This window comes from Trematosphaeria pertusa (assembly GCF_010094035.1).
Source record: "Trematosphaeria pertusa strain CBS 122368 unplaced genomic scaffold BU26scaffold_18, whole genome shotgun sequence".
Lineage (NCBI taxonomy): Eukaryota > Fungi > Ascomycota > Dothideomycetes > Pleosporales > Trematosphaeriaceae > Trematosphaeria > Trematosphaeria pertusa.
The window spans coordinates 554531-576629 of NW_022987229.1; the positions used below are offsets into that span (position 1 = coordinate 554531).

At 55.0% G+C, this 22099-nt stretch overlaps 10 protein-coding genes across 10 annotated transcripts; 6 read left to right on the top strand and 4 right to left on the bottom strand.

Moving 5' to 3' along the window:
* Window positions 1–458: 458 nt before the first annotated feature.
* On the top strand, window positions 459–1788 carry BU26DRAFT_570450 (S-adenosyl-L-methionine-dependent methyltransferase; the record flags this gene model as incomplete). The annotated part of the gene is made up of 5 exons (XM_033834009.1): window positions 459–560; window positions 636–797; window positions 905–1343; window positions 1530–1707; window positions 1758–1788. The coding sequence occupies 5 exons, from the start codon at window positions 459–461 to the stop codon at window positions 1786–1788; spliced, it is 912 nt and encodes a 303-aa protein (XP_033678050.1).
* A 1953-nt stretch (window positions 1789–3741) lies between these two features.
* On the top strand, window positions 3742–5409 carry BU26DRAFT_125295 (carbohydrate esterase family 16 protein). Its single transcript, XM_033819567.1, has one exon. The coding sequence runs from the start codon at window positions 4232–4234 to the stop codon at window positions 5285–5287; it is 1056 nt and encodes a 351-aa protein (XP_033678051.1). The 5' UTR covers window positions 3742–4231; the 3' UTR covers window positions 5288–5409.
* A 12-nt stretch (window positions 5410–5421) lies between these two features.
* Window positions 5422–8245, bottom strand: BU26DRAFT_609749 (uncharacterized protein). Its single transcript, XM_033835943.1, has 2 exons — window positions 6245–8245; window positions 5422–6191 (listed from the first exon to the last, which is right to left on the bottom strand). Exons 1-2 carry the CDS (start codon window positions 8120–8122, stop codon window positions 5643–5645), a joined length of 2427 nt encoding a protein of 808 aa, XP_033678052.1. The 5' UTR covers window positions 8123–8245; the 3' UTR covers window positions 5422–5642.
* Window positions 8246–8372: 127 nt separating this feature from the next.
* On the top strand, window positions 8373–10145 carry BU26DRAFT_609751 (MFS general substrate transporter). The gene is made up of 3 exons (XM_033835944.1): window positions 8373–8686; window positions 8736–8833; window positions 8882–10145. Exons 1-3 carry the CDS (start codon window positions 8488–8490, stop codon window positions 9926–9928), a joined length of 1344 nt encoding a protein of 447 aa, XP_033678053.1. The 5' UTR covers window positions 8373–8487; the 3' UTR covers window positions 9929–10145.
* Window positions 10146–11336: 1191 nt separating this feature from the next.
* On the top strand, window positions 11337–11894 carry BU26DRAFT_510253 (uncharacterized protein; the record flags this gene model as incomplete). The annotated part of the gene is made up of 2 exons (XM_033827212.1): window positions 11337–11382; window positions 11431–11894. The coding sequence occupies 2 exons, from the start codon at window positions 11337–11339 to the stop codon at window positions 11892–11894; spliced, it is 510 nt and encodes a 169-aa protein (XP_033678054.1).
* A 1030-nt stretch (window positions 11895–12924) lies between these two features.
* BU26DRAFT_543711 (NAD(P)-binding protein) lies at window positions 12925–14854 on the bottom strand (the record flags this gene model as incomplete). Its single annotated transcript, XM_033831708.1, has 4 exons — window positions 12925–13244; window positions 13298–13383; window positions 13527–14188; window positions 14839–14854. The coding sequence occupies 4 exons, from the start codon at window positions 14852–14854 to the stop codon at window positions 13118–13120; spliced, it is 891 nt and encodes a 296-aa protein (XP_033678055.1). The 3' UTR covers window positions 12925–13117.
* On the top strand, window positions 14817–16052 carry BU26DRAFT_524026 (short chain dehydrogenase/reductase). Its single transcript, XM_033830187.1, has 3 exons — window positions 14817–14920; window positions 14969–15201; window positions 15250–16052. The coding sequence occupies exons 1-3, from the start codon at window positions 14889–14891 to the stop codon at window positions 15843–15845; spliced, it is 861 nt and encodes a 286-aa protein (XP_033678056.1). The 5' UTR covers window positions 14817–14888; the 3' UTR covers window positions 15846–16052.
* BU26DRAFT_438077 (uncharacterized protein) lies at window positions 16010–17836 on the bottom strand (the record flags this gene model as incomplete). Its single annotated transcript, XM_033824272.1, has 1 exon — window positions 16010–17836. The coding sequence occupies one exon, from the start codon at window positions 17834–17836 to the stop codon at window positions 16010–16012; it is 1827 nt and encodes a 608-aa protein (XP_033678057.1).
* A 680-nt stretch (window positions 17837–18516) lies between these two features.
* BU26DRAFT_609754 (macro domain-like protein) lies at window positions 18517–19427 on the bottom strand (the record flags this gene model as incomplete). Its single annotated transcript, XM_033835945.1, has 1 exon — window positions 18517–19427. Exon 1 carries the CDS (start codon window positions 19258–19260, stop codon window positions 18517–18519), a length of 744 nt encoding a protein of 247 aa, XP_033678058.1. The 5' UTR covers window positions 19261–19427.
* A 150-nt stretch (window positions 19428–19577) lies between these two features.
* Window positions 19578–22033, top strand: BU26DRAFT_524027 (carbohydrate-binding module family 35 protein). Its single transcript, XM_033830188.1, has 5 exons — window positions 19578–20351; window positions 20400–20454; window positions 20518–20685; window positions 20732–20872; window positions 20923–22033. The coding sequence occupies exons 1-5, from the start codon at window positions 19970–19972 to the stop codon at window positions 21806–21808; spliced, it is 1632 nt and encodes a 543-aa protein (XP_033678059.1). The 5' UTR covers window positions 19578–19969; the 3' UTR covers window positions 21809–22033.
* Window positions 22034–22099: the final 66 nt, after the last annotated feature.

The following is a 22099-nucleotide window of genomic DNA, read 5'->3' on the forward strand; positions in this document are numbered from 1 at the left end:
CTGTCACGCAAGTCAGGTGGGACCTGCTGTCCGTTCAACTTGGGGTAGTCTCAAGCAGCGCTCTTTTGCCGAGCCTTTAATTGGCTTTCTGCAGCACGTCGCGACATGTTTCAGGCTATCGAGCCGAGTCTATCGCGGCGAAAAGACCTTGGAGTCGTATTCGTCCACGTCCTGTTCCTGTAAGCCTGCTTAAAGGAGCACACTCGCAATCTGGTTAGGCCGGCCCATTCCATACCTAAACAACCGTGACATCTTCAATAACGGACTGAGAGGTGAGCACTCGTCCACGGGCAATCGTACTAAGACACTCGCTGACGTACAGGGAATTAATCGCCATCCAATCAAGCGTAGAGCCTTGGCAGGCCTTCCAGTGAAGCTTTTCGCAGAAGCCTGTTCGTCCACTGGGACTGTCGCGTGGTGCCATCGGTGTATAGCAGGTCTGGCTCATTCAGTCGACCATGTCGAACATACCCGAAGAGTTGCGCAGGGTAATCATCCATGAGCGCGATTTCCAGAAGCTGTCGGTCGACAGGAAGATATACTGTGTACCGGTGGACGAGGTACGTCTCAGTGCCGGGCTCCCATAGTGCATCCTCGAGCTGCTGAGCTAGGTGCAATCTACTGACTGTGCGAAGCGTGAAGAAGATCGACTGACGGCTCAACACGACGTCCTGTACAGGTTTTGCGGGGAAAGACTGTTCTTTGCCCCCATCAGTAACCCACGGAGGATTCTAGACTGTGGCTATGGACGAGGTGACTGGGTGGTCCAGGTCGCCGAGGAGTATGAAGATTGTGAGGTGCGTATTCGCTGATTCGAGAGACTTGCCATGGAGTTGGCCCAGCACCAGCCCCGACATGGGAATCCATGGCACGGAGCGTTGCCTAAGAAACTGACCGAGGAAAGGTGACCGGCATCGACATCTACCCGATCCTCATCGCAGACCAACCGGAAAATCTCTCCCTCTTCGGCTACAATCTGAACGACAGACTCAACGACCCAGAAGTGTTCGAACGAAGCGCATATGACCTTGTCCACTCCAGATTCGTCGGACAGGGAATCAAGACCAGTAGGTGGGGATCCTACGTCCGGGATATCAAGGTGCTTCTAAGGCCGAACGGCTGGCTGCAGATGATGGAGTACTACGCGAATATCCAGTCCGACAGTGGCCGCCTGTCAAGCCAGTCGGCCTTAAGGAGGTGGTGGGAGGCATATGTAAGCGCCATGGAGCGATCAAATCGTGACCCGCGGATCGGGCAAAGGTTGCAGCAGCTCATGACGGAGGCTGGACTGCGGGACGTGGGAGGAACAATCATGCACGTCCCCATTGGAGGATGGGATCCAGGTAACGGCCCTCTCTTCACGTGTTTCACACACGGGGATCTCGTGCTCAAGGACACTCAAGTGTCGGGTTCAACGTCGCCGAAGCATTCCCCGGTATAGCGGTCGTGGCGTGGCTATGCTTCTCGCGCGCGGTCCTCTTGCTGCTGCTTCTTTCCTGTACAGGGATGCCTGCTAACGTTGTCCACAGATGCAGCCAAAGCCAATATCGGGCGAGACAACGCGGGAATGATAGGAGAGCTCCTCGACTCCCTTGCTATCTGGCCGTTTACGGAACGACTGGGCTGGACTGCGGCTCAAGTGGAGGCACTGACGAACGCGGCAAGGTCCGAGATTCAAGACACAAGTCTGCGGCTCTACATTCCTGTGTGAGTGAAGGGCATGCCGGAAGGGGTGAAAAAGACTGACCAGAGTGCAGCTACATCGCTTGGGGCCGTCGGCGCGGGTAAGACCGCGAGACGTTCGGCTGAATAGGAGGATGCTCCCGCGGGTCGACGAGGCCGCGAACCGACCGTGTCGGCGAGCCATCGTCTTCAACATAGCCACCTCTTTCGCTTGCGCTCCCGCTGTCGGGAGCATCGTGTTGCGTAGCTTGAGCGCTCATTGATATCCGGCGTCCGCAGCGGCCGCAATAGTAGAACTTGACTTCCCTCTCCTTGCTATGACTCGTCTCCAATGGGCCAGCGTTCCTCACAGCCAGACAGTCGGCGTCGACGGTTCAAGGTCGGAGATGGTTTGCGTCGGGCCTGGGCGGCGCATGGAAGTCGGCCCACGAGAATGCCCGAAGGCTGGCGCAGTGTCTATGGCGAGTGTTGCGGGCATGGGCGGCTCTGCCGGTGGGTTTCACAGCCTGAGAGTCGAGAGAGCCACGGGGGAGTGCTGGGTCCCGTCTCGCCTCGTACGTGATGGCGCTTTGAGTTGCAGTGTCGTCATCCGTGTGCAATTTCTGGGAAAGGGGAAGGCGCGATGGATGCCCGAACCAACCCCCTCGACGCCCAAAGCTCAACACCTGGGCACCGCCGTCCTGCAGGCCAGCCGCTCTTCGGGACTGACGCAGTGAAGCAGAACGTGTGCCGTGAGTGCGATGGGCCGGCGAAGGCTATCGTGGCGGCCGCCTCTAGGACGGTCGAAAGGGAAGGTGTCAATATGGGCGCTTCCATGCGGAGCTGTGATTGGCATTCACCCGACAGCACGGCACAGCACCGCGGCCGCCTCGCCCACGACGGTCGAGAAACAGTCGAGCAGAAAGAACAGAGACGAAGCCAGTGCCGACGGCCGGCGATGGACGACAGGCTCAGGTGGGTGGGCTAGAGAAAAGGCCTGATGTCTGACACTAGTTCAGGGCTCCGAGGGCAGCTGGAGACGCTACGTCAACGCGCAAGACCGAGGGCACATCGACAGCGCCTCAGACATGCATTTAATTGTGCACAGGGGACGGCATCCGCCTCCCTGATTGGCAGTCAGCCAACAAGACTCGAGCGTGCAAGCCTCCGCCCGACAGACTGGAAGCGAGTCACCAGCGCGACGACGTGGGAGCTGTAGCGCGTCGCCAAAACCCAACCGCCATGCCGCAGGATACGCTGTCTCTGTCTACGGGACGCAAGCGTGTCTTGTTCCCGGCCTCTCGTGTGTTCAGCCTTCCCCTTCCCGGCCGCTGTGAAGAGTCGGTCGAAGGCGCGAGAGTGGTGAGAGGCCGAGCCCAACGTGATATCGAAGCTCGACGACGCACCCACGCCCTTTCCAGACGCCGTTAGCAGTAGACGACTATCATCGAAAGCGGCCCAAGGCGCATGAAACCAGACACGGACGGGGATAAAGAGCCCCACAAGCCGAGACGATCCGACCGAGCAACGCGTAGAGCTATCCCTAGAAGAGCGTGCATCGGGGAATCGGGTGCAGCCGAGAGAGTGCATACAGCACTACGCACGTGAGTGGCGGCCATCCATGGATCATGGATCCCTCGGGCCACGCCAACGATGTGTGATGGCGGCCTGGCAGCCTGGGCGCACTTTGGGCCGCCATAGACATATAACAGCACACCACTCCCTCAGCATCTGTTCATCTCGACCATCGTACCATGCCCAGCCAGAGGTGTCGTTGTACACGCTAAGCCCTGATTGGAGAAAGGGGGCCCGGTGTCGCGTGGACAAAGGGCTATGCACGGGCACCGTCCTCCACGATTAGGCCCCGGACCGATCTCTCCAACGGTCGACCTGCGTCCCGATCGAGACCGTGCTCGTGCTCGTGCTCGGAAAGGTGTTGTAGCTGCATATGTAATCTAGATTTGCCGTCGCTTAATTTGGCAGCATGGAGACCGTGAGTGCATCCTTCGCTATCTCTCTGCTGGCACAGGTTCCCTTCGCGGAGAAAGTCGACCGTACGGAGCAGCACAAAGCCAAGCTACTTGATGCCGATGAGATTCTTGCATCTATACTCTCTTCTTTCTCCAAGAGCAGTATGCTGAAGTGTCTAGCATTCATGCCTTTTTAGCCTGATCCCTATGTCGATCAGACGCTGGATTGCGCTAAGCTCCCGCAGCCGACGAGCTTCAACGCGCTTCTACCGGGTAAACCCCTCTTCCGCCGATGCTTCTGCAGTATCCCGACCTCAATATACTTTATTAGGGCAGGATTTCGGCGGAGAGGAGACATTAATCTTCCGACGGACGGATTTTATTCGCGCCACTATGGGTATAATACAGGGACGGCCCCTCATGGGTTACCGCGAGCCTGGTCTTCAACACTCCTTCTTGGCTCCTCCAACGCAAGGCACCTTTTCTAGAAGCAATTGTGCCTTGATCAGGTCTCTTAGCAAATCTTGGCAGTTACCTCTGTGGTTGATAGCTCTGAGAAGACCAGAAGACCTTCTCTGCCCCACTTGGAAGCACCCAGCATGCGCACCTCGTTGCTCGCCCTGAACCTGGCTTTTGCCGGCGGCCTCGCGCGCCCTCAAGGCTGGCAAGCCAAAGACTTCAAGACCTTGGTTGCATTTGGAGACAGCTACACGGATGAAAACAGGCTAGGTTACTTCATCAACCACGACGGATCCGCGCCTCCCGTTGGATGGGACCAGCCAGTGGGCCTAAAAACCGCCAGCGGTGGCTTATCCTGGGCCCGCTACGCTTCCATCTACTCCAAGACATCCCTCTACAACTATGCCGTCAGCGGCGCCGTCTGCTCCAACCAAGTCACGCCGCGCTACTTCTCCGCCATCAACGCACCCTTCCCCGACATCGCAGGTTACGAGCTTCCCGCCTTCGTCGCAGACTCCAAGTACAAGTCCCCAAACGGCACCGCCTTCTTCAGTGGCAAGTCCCGCGACACCGCCTACACTATCTGGATCGGCACCAATGATCTCGGAAACGATGCTTTTCTTACCGACAGCCAGGCCAAAGGGAAGACGCTGAAGGACTACACCGACTGCGTGTACGACACCGTAGGAAAGCTGTACAAGAATGGCGGGCGCTACTTCGTCCTCATGAACCTCGCACCTCTCCAGATCCTCCCGCAATACGCCACCCCTGAAAACGGCGGCGTAAACGCAACGCGCTACTACGCGGACAAAGGCCCCAACATTACCGAAATCAGCTGGCGCATGTACGAGGCCGTCACCACCGTCAACGAAGTCTTCCGCTATCGCACGCCCTTCGAGACCGACGTCGCCGACGCCTGGCCGGGGATCAAGATCGCCAACTTCGATGTCAATGCGCTGATGACGGATATCTGGAACCATCCGGCTGACTACCTCAATGGCACAGCTCCCTTGAATGTCACGGGATGGATCAACCGCTGCACGTTGGACGGAACCAACTGCGTGGAGCAGCCGAGCAAGGATAGCTATGAGTGGTATGATGAGCTGCATCCGAGTGAGCAGACGAGCAGGGTTGTGGCGAGGGAGTTTGTGAACGTGCTGGGTGGGGAGAGCAAGTGGGCTACGTACTGGGGTTGATTCAGCTGCAGCAGAGCCGGTAGGATGGACGAGGAGCGTGTCGCCCAGCAGGACAAAAGGTACATAATTCTGTAGAAGAAGTGGAAGATAACGGGAGAAGCGTGTAAAAAGAAGGGCCCGATTCTGTACATAAACAGTAATGCTCATATTCGCTGATGATGTAATGCTACTCGCCAATGCCAATGCTATGCAATACGCGCCGAACATCTATCCAATGCAAGATGCGACGACCCAACCGATGTTAATGCTGCACAATACGTGCCGAACTCCCGCCGTATGCAAGACGCAACGACCTCCCCTTATGCAATACCCACCCAAACCCGCCATTCGCCTTTCCCTTCGAGACCTCCGCTTCTTATATCTGTCTACACCATCTCTCCAACCCCCTCTCCACACTCTTCTCACCCGCTAACACGCCCCCAATCTCCTCCAAACTGACATCCGCCCTACACATCCCAAACGCGCCCGTCAAGCCTCCAACCACGGGCATCACAAGCCCCAGTTCCACAAGCCCCTCCCACCCCCTGCGCGCGACCTCCTTCCCCCACACTTTACTAATGCCGCTGCTGGAGGTGGAACCGCCAGCCGCGCTCTGGATCCGTGCCTTGGAGGCGAGGGTAACGTACTCGTCATAGGCCATGTTGAAGTTGCAGGTGTCGCTGTCGTGAATGATGTCGAGGCGGGCGGCGGCAATAAGGAGGGAGAGGGACAATGTGGAGAGATGGGGAATTAGGGAGAGCTTGGAGTCCGGGGGTGCAAGGAGACTCGATGGTTCCGGTGCTAATGTCGGGGACAAAGTGGCGGCGGGGAAAAGGAACGCGTTGAGGACTGAGGGGACGGATTTCGTGCGGTAGAAGTGCGGGCCAAGCTGCATTGTGAGGAAAGTTTTGGATGCGAAGAGGGCCTGGGATAGTTTAGTATGGGGTAAAAAGGGGTGATGGGAAGATGGGCTCTTACGTTGACGTTGGCGTTCCACTGCAATAGAAGGTCCTGCTTCGCACCCTTCTTGCCTTTCTTAGCTGGTGTGGCCTGGACCGCACCTTCAAGGATCCCACGTTCCTCAACATTGAGCTGCTCCGACAGCACAAGCAGATTTGCTTTACACGTCTCCTGAAACGCGGTGAACGTTTTCGCCAGCGATAAATGCACATATCGATGACTAAACCGGCTCTTCACACGCTTCTCCAAGCTGTTAGCTACATCGATGCGCGTAGTGAGTCCGAGGACGGCGATAGGAGCTTTGCGCGATTGCGCAATGTCGAAGAGATTGTACAATAGCGTCTGCCGAGGATGCTGGGCGAAGTGGTCAAATTCGTCCATGATGAAGATGACAGCTTTGGCTACTTGATCCGTCACTTCACCAGTGTGCTCAGAGTGATGTGACAGCAGTGCCAGGAGGGTTGTCAACGTATCAGCGTAATTCTTCCCCACGCCGCCGCCCTCTTCGTCGAGATCCATTTCCTTTCCTAGCTGGCGCCATATCTCACGGAGAGCAATCTTGTCATCAGTGTGGATGAAGCCGTTCAGGCGCACTATATGGTAGTCTTCGCTGTTCTCTTTGGATATCTCGGAGAGCACTTTGTTGACAAGTGCTGATTTGCCGCTTCCGCGAGCTCCAATGAGAAGCATCGAGTTGCTTTCTCCCGCGGTGACGGTGTGCTCGATGAGTTGGTGGACCGTCTTATATTCTTCAGCCAAACCGATCAGCGCTCCAGGACGCTTGCCGGCGATGCGCTCCAGCATTATACTCTTCAACACTTCCAGCTGTCGCTCATGACCAGGCTCCAGATGCCCGTGGAGAAGCCGAAGCGCGGGCTTCGTTTTCTGGGCGGAGGCAGGTTTGTTGAACGGACTCGGTTCTGTGGGGTCAAGGACGCTGCCCATGGCGCTGTTGCCATCAACCTCCATGCCATAGTCATCCTCTTCTAACGCGCCAACACCGGCCTGCTCGTCATCAGATGGCACCACAATCTCCTCGGCCTGGTTGTTGATGTGATCTGCTCGGTGCGCCCGACGTCTTGTGCTCGCGCTTATCGTAGCGCTCGGCGAATTGCGGTTGGCCAGCTCGTCTTCAGAATCTGGAATGGTTGAGCGCTCTCGAACAGATGCACGGCGTTTCGACGATGTCCACGGGGTTGCGACAGTTTCATCGTCGTCTGCCTCGGGTGCACCTCGCTTCGATGTCCGCCGAGTTCGTCCCTTCGGCGGTGTTGCGAACTTAGTTCCATTCGTTCTGTCGTCCGCCTGTCGCCTCCCCGGGCGACGCGCGGGCCGAAGCTGATCCGTATCTCTCGAAGGCGTGGAAGCGTCTGCGGCAATCTGGATATCCGGCTCCGTGCCCGTCCCGTGTCTGTATCCGTTCACCAGCGACCGAAAGGAAAATCTGCTCGCACTGTCTCGTTTCACGGTGCCATTGACGTTGCGACCCTTCGGAGTAGAGGTCGTGGGCTGAAGCTCATCGGTCATGTCTCCTGTGCTCGTGGTATCCTCTGTATGAGCTCTCTTAGAGGTACCGGCCTTGTTTTGGGACGTGGACGGCCGCTGCTTTGAAGCTGACGGCTGTAGCTGTGTAGTCGGCTTCTCGCCCAGGGCACCTTCTATATCGTCCCAAACGTCCGCCTCCTCGGTCGCTCCATGGGTGTGTCGCATGCCGGTTGTGCTCTTGGAGCCCCTCAACGCCCTCGCTTCCTGCACCTCTCCATTTGTATACGATACGGCGCGAGTGGCCAACCTTCCAGATTTCCTCGCGGACGAAGCGTGCCTGAGCGGGCTGGAGGCACCGCGGGCCGGGGTGTCGAGCTTCCTCCTTTTGGAGGACCGGGGGGAGCCGTCCATGGCGCAGGCGGGTTCAGAGTGCAGCGCCCGGCGCTCTTCTGTGTCTGCAGGTTATCGATGCATCGCCACAGCGGAGTGAAAGGGCGCAATTGGGGAAAGTGCTGGTGCTGGTGCTGGAGCCCGTGCCCAGGTGGTGGAAGCTGCGGCGCATCAACTTCGCGTCTTCCGCAGCCGCTCGGGTGATGACTAAGCCGAACTCAACACCCACCCCCTGCCGCTATCGGCCACGCCCTACGGTTGATCCCTCCAACGCCACCAGACTACTACTTGACTCAACACCACCGCCATCGCAGCATGTATAAAGCACCAAACCAACAGCGCCACGCTCGGCAGCCGCACGAGAACTTCCCCCTCTCTCGCATACAATGGCTTCAGAGCGCACTACGGAGCTGGAATTAGCTCGCTATCCAGGCCAGACGCCCTCCCACATCTCAACCGACATTGAGCCTCAGCACAGCGATCCGAGCGACGACATTGCCGGCTTCTCGTTACCGCCCACTGACGGCGGCAAAGATGCCTGGCTGTTCCTTTTGGCCTGCTTCATGCTCGAGGGGCTGATATGGGGTCCGTATGCCTTGACGGCTGAATACCAGCTCAATTGACGCTGGAGCAGGCTTCGCCGCCTCTTATGGTATCTTCCAGGAGTATTACAGCACCCGCGAACCTTTCGCGGGATCCAGCAATATCCCCCTTGTGGGCGCATGTGCAATGGTATCTTCCCCCGCCGGCGACGACGAGCTGTTCTTACACCTTTCATAGGGCATCATGTACATGGACATCACAATCATGTTCGCCCTCCTAAAATACTTCCCGAAGCTGCGTGCGTGGGCCACTCCCATAGGCCTAGTCATCATGTGTCTAGCCCTCGGCCTTGGATCTCTGTCCACCAACGTCACGCATCTGATCCTCACCCAAGGCATCATCTACGCAGTTGGTGGCGGACTCGCATGGACTCCCATACTCTTCTACATCGAGGAGTGGTGGGTCCGACGCCGCGGATTCGCATACGGCGCGACCATGGCTGGCCTTGGTCTGTCTGGAGCAATCCTACCAATTGTACTCGAATGGCTTCTGAACCGCTATGGATTCCGCACTACGCTGCGAGTATGCGCCCTCAGTTTTGTCGCCCTGAATTTCCCGCTTCTCTTTTTCTTCAAACCGCGGCTTCCGCTCTCCCAGACCTCCCAGTCACGAAGCTTCGACATGTCGTTCTGGAAGTGCACTAATTTTCTCATCCTCCAGTCCGGCAACGTGATCCAAAGCCTGGGTTACTTCCTTCCGGCCATTTACTTGCCGACATATGCCCGCTCCTTAGGCGCATCCGGCCTAGAAAGCACCGTCACCCTTATCCTACTGAATGCCGCAGCCTTTGTGGGTTCTCTCTGCATGGGCACAGCAGTAGACAAGTACGATGTGGTCGACTGTCTTTTCGTATCTGCGCTAGGTTCCACCATCGGCGTCTTCCTTCTGTGGGGCCTTGCAACATCTCTGGCGCCACTGTACATCTTCTCTCTTGCTTACGGTGCTTTCGCTGGATGCAATTCGAGTTCCTGGAGCGCCATCATTCGGGACACGAGGGATAAGAAGAGGGGCGCCGATTCCGGCATGATCTTCGCCTGTCTTTCGGCTGGTAAAGGAATCGCCAATCTGTGCAGTGGACCACTCTCTGAAGCACTGGTCGAGGCAGGATCTTGGAGGGCCGGAATGGCATACGGGTCCGGTTATGGAGCTCTCATCGTCTTTACGGGTGCGACCGCATTGCTGTCCGGGTGGAGCTTTGCAGCGAAGAGGGTCGGGTGGTTATGAGCTCGTTGCGGATGACGGCCATGTGAGCACTGAGCGAAGAGATGCTGGCAAACTGAGTCCGAGACAAATTATTCTCTTCAACCTGCAACGTCATGATATGGACGAGATTGGAGATTCTGCAGGCGTTATCAGCATCCCGTCCAACCCACAAACACGAATTCGAACCTCAACTGCCGCCGACGTCTACAGTCCAAAGATGCATTCAGGTATCAAAGAGCAATATTGATTGCGTACCTTATATTTTCCCCATGGTGAATTGTCCGGTGAACTTAAAGCGAGAAGCGCTAGCTCGCCAGCGCAGAAACCGGTCCCGAATCTGACGCACGTTGAGCTCGTACCTCGCTACCAAATATCGGACTACCTTAGCGCAAGCTACAATCTCATGTGCAGGAGACGCGTAATGTCAAGGAACGCCTTCAGCCCTTTGGTGACCAGAAAAGCTGACGAACCTTGGCCGAGACCAAGCAGTCGGACGTCGCTACCAAGTCTCAACCTGCCACACGCATTCCTACGAAGTTTTCTACATTAGTCCCCAACGTACACATCCACAGCAGATCACCAACCGACTCCTGAAACATGCCTAATAAGCGCGATGGCTTACTTGCAGATACGTCCACGGACCTTCCGCCAATCAGCGTCGGTGCTTGGCGTTCACCATGGTGTTTCGAAACTCCGAAGTGGATCCCTTACAAACTCCCCACGCTCCCTTCATCTCCAACGTCCGGTACAGCTATGCCCACGCCTTCCACATCAAACCAAGATCCTCATCTAATTTATGACGGCCCCCAACTACATGCAGGGGCAGCATGAGCGCCTCGGACTACGGTATCACTGGGCTCTCACTCCTTCCAAGCACGTAGCTCGTCATTCAACCCCCAGCGGACTACGTTCTGAAACAGCCCGCAATCGGCGTATATCGGACTTGCTCCGAGACGTCTCGTGGCTGTCAATGCTTGCCAACCATACATGAGAGAATGCTTAACGTGACCCACTCCCTTGGGTAATTCAGAACGGTTGCTGGAGAGCTTCGGAGTGCCGTGCCGATCTGCACTATGCGTGGAAGGTGGACCTCCTGCAGGCTCATCCGATAGCAATGCGGATCTAGGATGCGTACCTGCGTCGTAGATGGAAGGGTTGTTGATCATGTTTGGTATCATCCCTCCGGGGAATGTATATAGAGAGGCGCGGTTGCTCTCGCTAGTAGTGTCGCTCAACCTCCATTCTTCGAAGCTTTGGGCTGGATTTCCTTTTTGCGCTGCGAGGCCAGACCGTCTTTACCACTTATTTGAAAGTCACTCTTTGACGGCGCCAGTCTACGCTCATAACTCCTTGAGTTCTGTCGTTCTCGGGCACCCTTATCCCGTACATTCACTTCCGATCGAATCAGCCTTTTCATTACACATTCAAGATGCGATCTCTCATCGTGCTTGCCTTCGTAGGCATGTCCGTTGCCTGTATGTACACATCGCCTTCTACCATTCGAGCATGCTAACACTTCATAGTCCCTTTCGGCGCCAACTTCGAAGCTCGCCACAACCGCCCAAAACACCATCCCAAGCCCTCTGGAACCGGCTACCCCCACCCTCCTCCAGCCTTCCCAACGGGTACCCGTCCTCATCCCTATCCAACTGGCACCGCACCTCCCTTTCCCTCCGGCACCGACAACGGCGCCATGTCAGCTCTACCGTGGGGTCCAATTCCCACGCCCGCTCCTGTTGAACGCAGCCTTGAGATCGACTACCATCTCGCGCCTAGGCATGAGGAACCATTCTCCGCGATCCTTTCGGGGGGAGATGCGAGGCCTCATCGCGGAGATGGATACGCCCACCCAACGGGTACGCAGAAGCCGCATCATCCAAAGGGGACGGGAAGGCCCCATGGTACCGGGAAGCCACATCATAGCGGCAGGCCTCAAGGGACGGGCAAGGGCGGACCGAGACCGACGGGCTTGCCGCCGATGATGTAGGGCGAGGCGGTGCCTCCTGAGTAAGCTGCCCGCATTAGGTGGGGCCGCATGTATGAATAAATATACTGGCACAGGGTTACGTACCAGGTAGATTGGGCATGGTCATCTAGATACCGATATTAGTTCCATTGTAGGTTTAGAAAAGCGTGCTAGGTTCGGTCTTCGCAAGTGCTCACCGTGTCTTGCGTACCAACGCGACCGTATTGATTTTATTCGCCACTCCTTCCTCTTTAGCGCTTTTCTTTGGCATACTCCACGCTTGCTCTCGCGGGGACGGGGTTCCTCCGTTGGCTCGTGTTCTAACATGATGGCCCGCATAAAACGGATTCAGTGTCGAGCTCCCGAGAGCACGAACTCCGTCAGCAGCGCAATTTTATGTGCGTGCCAGTGATAAGAAGTAAGACCGGCCCTGTCACGGGTAATTGTATCTGTTTGGCACGACGTTCTGAACGCTGAGCTGATTCTCTGAGATCGGCCCCAACGAACTGTTGGCCAGTCTAGGGCCTTATTACTGCTCTTGTTAGATCTCAAAGGCGCGCATTCGATCTTAGGTACCCGTGTACGGAGTCCTCTCGCTCGCATCGCGTTCCTCCGCATCTCTAGTCGCCTTACGATATGAAAAGAAGCATCCTTAGAGTCCTCGATAGTTTCAGACGCGTACATTTCTCTGCTGGGTAACTTACCGTGCCGGATCATCTCCAAGGATCCTTTGGCTTCCGCTTCTCTCCATCCCACAACAGGCCCACGGGATGTTCATACCCCTTGCCAACCTTCCGCATCTTGTACATCGGCCGTCATGCCGAATTGCCAACGCAGCACCGAACCGTGATCTCTCTTCCCCAGTCAAATATGCCCGTAGCATTCGCGCCTCAGAGATCTTCACGCCCTTCGGAAACGCAGTAGCCGCAAGACTATCAACGTCAATCTCCGTGCAACTTAAGTACATCTGCGCTAGGTTTCTCCGCTAGTCAATTGAAGATGAGTCCAGACGGGATCAATAGGTAGTAAGAGGTTGGCCTGTGTAGGTTTGATGGGATCTCGCATTAATTCATATAGTAGACGCGCAGTGGAAAGCTAGCACGGACTAGTTTTCCAAGAGGGTTATTAACAATTTAGCCAAATAGGGACAAAAAGGAAGCAGAGAGCCATCAGATAGCCAGAGAAGAAGCAAAATACAACACACGACCAAGAAATAGTGCAGGATATCGAGTAAGATAGGCGACCTATTTCGTACTCTGAGCGCGACTCAATATATCTCTTACATTAGCAAACCTTAACTCCTCTAGTGTCTCCTCCCACAGCCTCTCTGTGGTCTGCTTGCCCTCTGGAGTGTACATTAATGTGTGATTGCTAGTATCGTCAGCGACAGAAAACCCAGTAAGGCATGCTGGATCGTCACTCACGGGCAGAGGCTCCAGTCCATGACAAAGCATCCATGGCTTTCGGCCCCCTTCACCACCGCCGCATCAACGTACATCCATGCGCCCTGCTACAGCGACCGCGCCGAAGCCACCTTCAGGCCCCACATTATCGCTCGCAGCGGTCCGGCGAAGTGGCGATGCAAGCCGGATCCAGCCACGAGTCCAGGATCGACCGCATTGACAATGACATGCCTTGGATTGACATGCTCACTACGAACATGAGCAGCATTGTCTTGGTCACGCTATAGCGTTCCGCCACAGCGCTGAGATTCCAGCCTTTGGGGTCGCCGAAAGACGGGATCAGAGGGACAGCGCCACGGTTCGCGAACTTGGATAGTAGAGCCATGCCCGAAGAGACGATGGTGAGGCGGCCGGGCGCATGATGGCCGCTTTTGTCCTTGAGCACGGGGACCATGAGCGTTGCGAGCAGAGCCGTGGAGAGATAGTTGACCTGGAAAATGACTTCGTGGCCCGTCGATCTGTTGATGTTGAAGCCCGTCAGGATCACGCCGGCGTTGAGAATGGCGATATCGAGCCGCGGCAACGAGGTCGTGCAGCGCTCTACGAAGGCCTGTATAGATTCGTACGAGAGCATATCTAATGCCCAGACGTCGATTCTGGCGCTCGAATGGGTTTTGCGTAGAGGAGCCGCAGCCTCCTCCCCCCTGTCGGTACTGCGGACTGCGAGGATCAGATGGGACAGCTGCAGATCAAGGAGGACGCGGGCGCATTCGAGGCCGATGCCAATGTTGCGTCCTGTGATGAGGGCAGTTTGCCCAGCAAGGGAGGTAGAGGGTGGCGGGGTTGTGGCCTTCGTGCAGAACTGCGACTTGAAGAAGAGCTTCAGAGCAGAGACCTGCAGAGGCTGTAGGTCTTTGGAGGCGATGGTGGGTGCACGAATGGGTGCGGTGCATTCGCGGCTGCAGGAAGGACCACGGCTCCATCATGCACCGTCCCCAAGGGTTCTGTAGAGCTTGAGAGCCGGCCCTGGAGAAAGCGTATCCGGGAGTCGGACGAAATTCGCCATGGTCGTGCAAGGAGAAAGGCCGAGAGGGGCGCGAAGACGGCGGAGGAGGAGGTGTGACCCGTGACTTGTGGGCAAACTCGTGGCGCTAAGGAAGCCGCGCTTTACCGAAAAGGGCTGACTTTCAGCCTGTCGTCCCGTCTCTATTGCCCGCCGCCCTTATGTTGCCCCGGCTTGATCAGAAAATCAGCGCTTTCCAGACTTGCGCGGCAGAGCGATCGGTCTTCCCACCGGTCGAGCACTTTGTCGCTCTAGTTGAGCTTGCCGGAGTCATCCGCCTGAATGAAGGCGAAGCCAGTGCATGCGAGGCAGGAACAAGCGGAGTTTTCTAATTCACCCCAAGTAGAATGGCTTGGCTGCTTTGTTGGACGTAGCAAGATGATGTTGATGCTTAATAGAGTTAGACGTGCAGGGAAGCTGTGAGGTAAGATCTCGGCGTTCACGCGCCCCACACCATACCTACATCCTCCTGTCTACCACACAAACACTGTTACATCGCCTTGTACGGACACCATCGGGGGCGGGCTGGCTTCATCCGAGAACGACTAGATGGCGCTCCCGAAGATTGCGCTCGTCACAGGGTACGGATTCGCACACGCTTATGGCTATCCTCTTAACACGCGATTCAGGTGTACCCCCGGCGGTATCGGCCATGCGCTCGCGAAAGAGCTTCGACAGCGCGGTTTGAAAGTGATCGCGACTGGGAGAACGCTAGAAAAGATTGCCGGTCTGAAAGAGTTGGGAGTCGACTGCGTGGCGCTCACCGTGGACGACCCCAAAAGCGTGGCTGCGTGCCACGAGGAAGTCGTGAAGCTGCTGGAAGGCAAAGGGCTGGATTATCTGGTCAACAATGCTGGATTCGGTAATTGATCTCGTTTCCGTCTGGTGGCTGTATGACTAACTACGACAGCTGTCTTTCGGCCAGCAACCGAGACTGACCTTGACGAGTGCAAGAGAATGTTCGGCGCCAATGTCTTGGGCGTAATCAATATGTGCCAAACGTTCCTACCCGAATTACTCGTCGCAAACGGAACTATTGTCAACGTTGGCTCCGTTGCCGGCCACATGCCGTTGCCATTCATGTCCAGCTACTGTGCAACAAAAGCAGCGCTGCACGCTTACTCCGAATGCCTACGAGTTGAGGTTGCTCCTCTCGGAGTTAAGGTCACTTATGTTCAGACCGGGAATGTCAGGACCAATAAAGATTGTACAAAGTACCACTTGGACAAGCGTAGCCTTTGGTATCCTATCAAGGATACTTATGAGAGGGAGCAAGAAAGGGCTACCGGTGGGATGGACAGTGCAGACTTTGCAAGAAGATTCGCTACACGCATGCTAGGTGGCTATAAACATACTATTTGGATTGGAGAAGGCTCCTTGATGTGCAGGATCATTGGTGCTTTGGAGCTTTACCTGCCCTTCCGGATTTTCCCATTCGCATTTTCGCAGAGCTACGGCATGCAGAGGATCGCAAGTTCATCAAAAATGAACACCTGGCTTACATAATACGCAAAGAAACTTCACCGCACAACCCTCATCCACTCTACATTACAAGCCAGAATGAACAGCATGTGTATTGCTTGTCATGATACAACTATGTCTGCGGCTGCAGCATCCTCGACACCGGCTTACCGCACAAGTCTACCCCAGTTGGATTTAGTATCTTTGTCTTACGGTTTCCGTTCCTTATCCTGATCATTTGGAACATGCACCTCGCCCGCGTACTGTGGCTCAATGACCTTCCCCCCTGTGATTTCCTCGATGTCTTGGACGACTAAATCCATGGGAATCATGTATGAGGCGAGAGTCACGTCGTTGCCGGCGAAGCCAAGTCCAACAATAGCGACGCCAGGGACATTCGAGGGTTGATTTAGCAGAACAAGGCTTCCAGAGTCCCCAGGTTCCAGAAATATAGGTACCCTAGCTGTACCTATAACACCATGGACGAAAACAGGTTTATTCCCGAACATGTCTTTGAACCGTTCTTGTAGGTGAGTCGGTGTTTGTGGTATAGGTTTATCGCTTATGCGAAGCGTCGAGGCGATTGCGCTAACCGTGCCTTCGGTCCAACCTGTTGTCCTTCCTCGCTTCATGACCTTGTAGTTCTTATCCGTAGAGATTGTGCAATACTGGCTGACCTCAGTTTCCTTACCAATATGGTCGAAAATATCGCAACCCTTGTCGTCGGTTTTTATGGGTATGTTCCGGAGTTGACGCGGGATAGTCTTCGATCTAACTATCTGAACTAAACCCCAATCAAGTGCCCAGTTGTTATCTTCCTGTAGGTCGGAAAATTGTGGGTTGTGGCGAGTTCGGAATCCAGATCCTGCATAGATAGTGCCGATATTACGAGAGAACGTTCTGGCTTCACCAAACTCCTCCTCTAATCTGTTACGCTGATGGAGCTCCCTCTCCACATTGGGACGTATTCTTTCCGAGTATGGATCGTCCTGGAACAAATCGAGATCCTGGGAGAGACGCTCATACGTCTCACGGGCTTCCGTCAAGCGCGCTTCCAGCTTCCGAACTGTAAATGCGTGATCTTTGTTTGAGGGGCTAACCGCGGTTCCGTACGACCGATCCGGATTTGGAGGAAACGACTCCGAGAAGTGTTCTTCAGCTTCGAAAGCATGCCTTAAGACATGGAAATTAGTAAGTCCTAGCTCAAGAACAGCATCCCCATGCTCTAGCTTGACCCTACCACCTAAGGTCCCGGTTCTGTTTGAATCGGACGTTGCGCATGATGTGCCCATGTAGATTTTGGAGCGGTAGAAGTCCTGAGCGACCGCAAGATCAGGCTCAGTACCAACTCCGGGAGCGGAGCCAGTCATAAGGGTTATGCCTTCATGGAAAAGGAGGACAATGTCAAGCTCCAGATGATTGGCTTTCAGCAGCTCCTGGAGGGCGGGGAGAGTTGAATTCCACCACGTATCGTCGTTGGCATCCCGTGCGCATATGATGACTGTTGGGCGCATTCCGAGCGATGGGAATTCACGGCGGAAAACATCGACTGAAACCCAATCTCGACTCTCGATCATAGTATGGAAAGTAGAACGGACTTTATTCCAGCCTTCAATAAGATCACGATCAGTCGACAAGATAGGTGCGATAAAGAGCCCCAAGATGTATACCAGGTTGTCGATCAATTCGATAGCACAGTCAATGCCAGACTCAACTAGGCTCAAGCGAATCGCTTTGACCACGGCGACCCATCGATCTTGACAGCCATGCTCGTACCAAGACGGGATGACAAGAGTGAGGTGCTGATCAGTAGCATCCATTCCAGGATTTACCCGGTATGCAAAGCGCATAGGGCCGCAAGGAACATTATGCTCAGCGAATATAGGTAGGATACTGTTCTTGAAGTCGTCGAAATTGGCAAAGTAACTCCGTACTTTATCACCGGCGCCTCGTGTTTCGACCTTAAGGACAGGCAATATCGGGTAACCAATCCGGTACGGAAGTCGTGTGTCAATCTTCTCTTCGACGAGGGCCATTTTGTCGGGTTTGTTGTGGTTCTGACTTTCAGGGAGAGGTTTGAAGCCGGTACTTATACCTCCTATCTTTTCGACATTATGACCTGACTTCTTTCCAGTAATGTGTCTCGTCCATACGGCTTGATTTCTTCCAGCTCCGCTTTGTCCGTAGAACAAAGACGACTGAACTCCTTTGTGGGCGGATGGGGTTGTGAAGATCATAGACATGGCTATCGGGGCTGCTATGATGGTAGACAGTGCTATTAGGGTGATCTGAACGCATTATATATGTACTATGAGAGGGTATTTGTATGTACAAAAATGTATAAGCAAACTCCTGTCAGGAAGCAACTAAGTACGGCAAGCATAGCTTAGCAAACGAGTTATAGAAAGTGATAGTAAAAGCAATTTCGAGTAGTACGAAAGTGGCCACTGCGGTATTGGGAGGCGATGACGGAGGAATTCGACCTGCTCGAGGATGACGAGTCGGGAGTTGAGGACATGGTTCAGGTTCTGCGAAGCCGGGAAGAAAATAACCCTCCTCTCGCACATGACCACTACGAGTTCGATACAAGAGCACCGTTGGACTGCATAAAAGGTCTGTGCGATGAGATCTAGATGGAGAGAGTTCCATGGAAGCGAAGCGAAGCTATCTCTCTTCTAATATATACCGTACTAGGACTGTAGTATAGATACTACTTCTATAGGTTATAGCTTCTCTTTACCTCAGTAGAGTACCGTCCAACCTGACCCCATTGCATTGCCCTCCATTTCGCCTCGTTCTCCACCGCATCTAAAAAATGCTTGATCGCAAGCACAGTTTGTGCGGCCCACCTCTCAGCACTCCAACCGCCAGTGGCAGTCGCCAACGGCGTCATCAAAACACTCCGAATCCCTCCCTCTCCAGCACTTTGCTCATCTTGAGATGCACCCTCCCACACTCGCCCGTTATGTCTATCGATGGCAGCTAGAAGCGTCCAGACACATTCATACACGACCTCTCGATCCCACGTGACGTTCTGTGGCATCCTCATGGTCGGACAAAGGACCAAGCACTTGCACCCCCAATTGTTCTGCTTCAGGCTGGCTTCGCCCTCCAAATCAATGAGCGTGCAGCTTCCCGGGGGCGCGAAACCGCGGTATTCTTTGTATACAGCGGCCTGCGCGACGCGAGTGAGGGCAAGATAGTCTCCTTTGGGCGAAAAGGCGCGCGAGAGGGCATCGTCGAAGCCTCCGTCCATCAGCGCATATGAGTTCGCGGGAGAGACTATGGCGTCGAATTGAATAGCTGGATCGAGGGCGGCGAGGGCTGCATTGTGAATGGTGACGTTGACTGATGCGGGAAGCTTGTAGGTTTCTTTTGCGGCATTGAAGGCGGCGATGTCCTTTTCGTTTACGCAGAGGAGATGGATCAACGGAATCGGAGTAGTTGGAGAGGCAGCCATGTTTGTTGGTCTATGAGAGGTGTTGCGGCAGCGGCGGGTGTAGGTTAAGTCAGCGCTCTCAAAGCTGCTGCCTAAACGAAACAGAAAGCCATGCCACGTAGGCTGCAGCTGAGCTGCGCCTCGTCGACTATTACTGGGAAGGAGCCTACAATAACGCGGACGGCTCGAGGCTGCAAGAAAGTCTCGTGTAGTCATCTTTGCAGCTGGGCCGAGATCTACAGCCGCTAGTCCAAAAATGCGCTAGCTCCCGGGGTTCCCTCGGCATCTCCAGGGCTCCAGGGCTCACATCCACAGCCTCATTACTTTCCATCCGAAAATGCCCTGAGCTTCGCGGCGCTTCTCACATCGGGTTCGCGCCTTGCCGAATGGAAAATGCGTCGCAGGCTGCCTCACTCCGTCTTTGCGTCATCGGGCATCTGCGGGGACGTTCACGTACCCCGCAAGCTAACGGTCGCGCTATTATATTAATCGGCCGTCCTTTTCACCTGCCGGTCCTCGCGAGCGGCTCGGAACTCGTGATAGGTGGAATCCTTTTGGCGGAAGAAGAATGCCCCGATGCAGGGGAACAGCATTGAGGCCGGGGAAGATGTAAAGAGATGGGGAAATACACCGAGGGGGTTTAACGACCCATCGGCCATAAAAACGTAACCGCTGCCATCTATCGATGAAGGAAGAGGGCAATCTCAGGCACGTGACTCCGGAAAACATGATGTCTACGAAATCCCTGCTTCTGCTTGTGTTCCTGACTCCCTCGGCCTTCGCCGGCAATGTCAAGTCCCCAACTCCACCTATGGGATGGAATACCTACAATGCATACGGCTGCAACCCGGACGAACAGAAGGTGAAGATAAATGCGCAGGGACTGGTCAACCTTGGGCTCAAAGAGCTTGGCTACAGCATCGTGACGCCGGACTGCGGATGGATGACACCAAATCGAGACAGCCAACAGAGGCTGCAGTGGAACACGGCCCTTTTTCCGTCGGGTGGGAAAGCACTTGGAGACTATCTGCACGGAATAGGGCTCAAATTCGGATTGTATTCGGGTGCCGGATACTACCAGTGTGGTTCTACGAACTTACCGGGGTCTCTTGGTGAGTTGACATGATGCGCGGCGCATGGGAGTACTGATTGGGCTCTAGGATACGAAGACATAGATGCGAACACGTTCGCTGGATGGGGTGGTGATACCTTGAAGTATGTGAGAACTCATTATGACGTGCCCCGCTTGGCCCTATCGAGCTTTACCAACGTAGGCAGATACGATAATTGCTACTCAACCTCCCGAACCACGATGGTAGATTCCGACTCCGTAGAGGCGAAGTCACCCGTTCGGTTCCAGAAAATGGCCGCGAGCCTGAACAACGTGAACCGTGACTTTCAATACTTTATTTGCCAGTGGGGAATAGGAGAGAATGTCGGGGACTGGTAAGATTGGGTTGATGCACATGACAGCAGTACGCTAATTCAATAGGGCCTCGAATATTGGGAACACGTGGAGGATGAGCAATGATATCTACAACGCGTGGCGCAGTATCTGGCGCATCACAAACCAAGTAGTACCATACCACAGGCAGACCAGACCGGGCGCCTTCCCAGATATGGACATGCTGCTGTATGCCTCGCCTCCGTCGCGGCGCTTACACCGAGACTTACCATGAATAGGGTCGGGCTCAGCGCCCTTTCTGCAGAAGAGGAGCGCTTCCATTTCGGCATGTGGGCCATCAACAAATCACCGCTCATCATCGGCGGCATTCTAGACAGTTTGCTCTCTAAGACCTCTCTAGCCACGCTGTCAAACAAAGAGGTCATCGCAATCAATCAAGACTCCCTAGCCAAGCAAGCGCAGCTTGTTCGCCGATACACGGAAGACGAATGGGATATCTGGCTTGGCGAGCTGTCGGGTTCACGGAAGGTTCTGGGTGTCGCAAATTGGAACAATCAGTCCAGAAGCCACGAGATCGACTTGAGCAGTCTCAATATCACATCGGCGAGTGCAAGAGATGTATGGGCGGCCAAAGATCTCGGTGTGCTTACGGGCGTTCAGAGTATTAGTCTGGCGGGGCATGAACTGAAGCTATGGGTCCTCTCTAATATCACGGGCGCGACCACACTTTCCTCTGCCGGATATTATTCCGCCGCCAACGGTACCCTCGGGGGCACAGCCAGCATTGTCAACTGCACCTCGGGAGATTGCGTACCCACGCAGAAGAAGGTCGGCAATATCGGGCAAGGTGCCAGCGTCGCAGTGCACTCTGTCGCTTCGAAAACCTCTGGAAAGAAGCTCCTTGGGGTAGACTTCATCAACTACGACTATGCCTTCGCGACGGCATGGGATTGGGGGTCCAATACGCGAAATATGACAATTGCGGTGAATGGTGGCACGACCAAGCGATGGGCGTTTCCGATCTCTGGTGGCGATTGGTTCGAGACGGGGAGGCTGATGGTGGAAGTGGATGGGTTCAAGGCAGGGTCGTCCAATGAGGTTATGTTTCGCGCTGTGGGCGATACTTGGGCGCCAGACTTGGTGGGAATTGAGATTTTCGAGTAAACCCGAGTGGGGCCTGCACTTATTTGCGGCTGGTTGAGGTAGGCCCATACCTAGACTTGGACCCGCCATGGCCCGATGACGACCCTATTCAGAGAGAGCCTGACGGCTGACTGCGCCTAGCAGAACTTAGCCGCAATATCAACGCTCCTAATTTAGAGGACGATCAAGCCGTCCGAATCGGTATTAGCCGCAGCCAGTCTCGTTAAGCTATTTGTTGCGAGACCACACCTTTTGCTGTTGTACTAATCAACTTTATTTCTACCAAAGAAACTTCCACAAGCGTCATTTTGC